We start from the raw sequence: 345 nt of genomic DNA on the forward strand, positions 1-345 counted from the left end.
GCGCCCGGATGTGTTTAATGCTCCTTTCCTTCCCTCCAGGTGAGGCCGTTCATTTAGCTCGGGATTTTGGGTACATCTGCGAAACGGAGTTCCCAGCCAAAGCTGTTTCTGAGTACCTGAACAGACAGCACACGGACCCCAGCGACCTCCACTCCAGGAAAAACATGCTGCTTGCCACAAAGTGAGTGCGAAGTTGTCTAACCCCCAGCTTCTGATCTCCCTCCCCCGAGAAAATCCTTCCTCTCCTTAAACCCTTCCTCTGAGCTCGGTTTGAAAGCAGACGGAATTTCCAGTCCCTATATTATAGCGGTCCCGCGGAAGGGGGGGAAGGATGCTCCTACCGCT

General features: G+C 53.9%; 1 protein-coding gene across 1 annotated transcript in view; it reads left to right on the plus strand.

Moving 5' to 3' along the window:
* Nucleotides 1-345, plus strand: part of TFAP2A (transcription factor AP-2 alpha (activating enhancer binding protein 2 alpha)) — a gene marked incomplete at its 5' end in the record, with an annotated part of 9,674 nt that overhangs the window by 6,252 nt on the left and 3,077 nt on the right. Inside the window, one exon of the mRNA XM_010135719.1 lies at nucleotides 40-181. Coding sequence (XP_010134021.1) covers nucleotides 40-181 — 142 coding nt within the window. The remainder of the gene's footprint in view (nucleotides 1-39; nucleotides 182-345) is intronic.

Source organism: Buceros rhinoceros, unplaced genomic scaffold (genome assembly GCF_000710305.1).
Source record: "Buceros rhinoceros silvestris isolate BGI_N320 unplaced genomic scaffold, ASM71030v1 scaffold40754, whole genome shotgun sequence".
In the NCBI taxonomy this organism is placed as follows: domain Eukaryota; kingdom Metazoa; phylum Chordata; class Aves; order Bucerotiformes; family Bucerotidae; genus Buceros; species Buceros rhinoceros.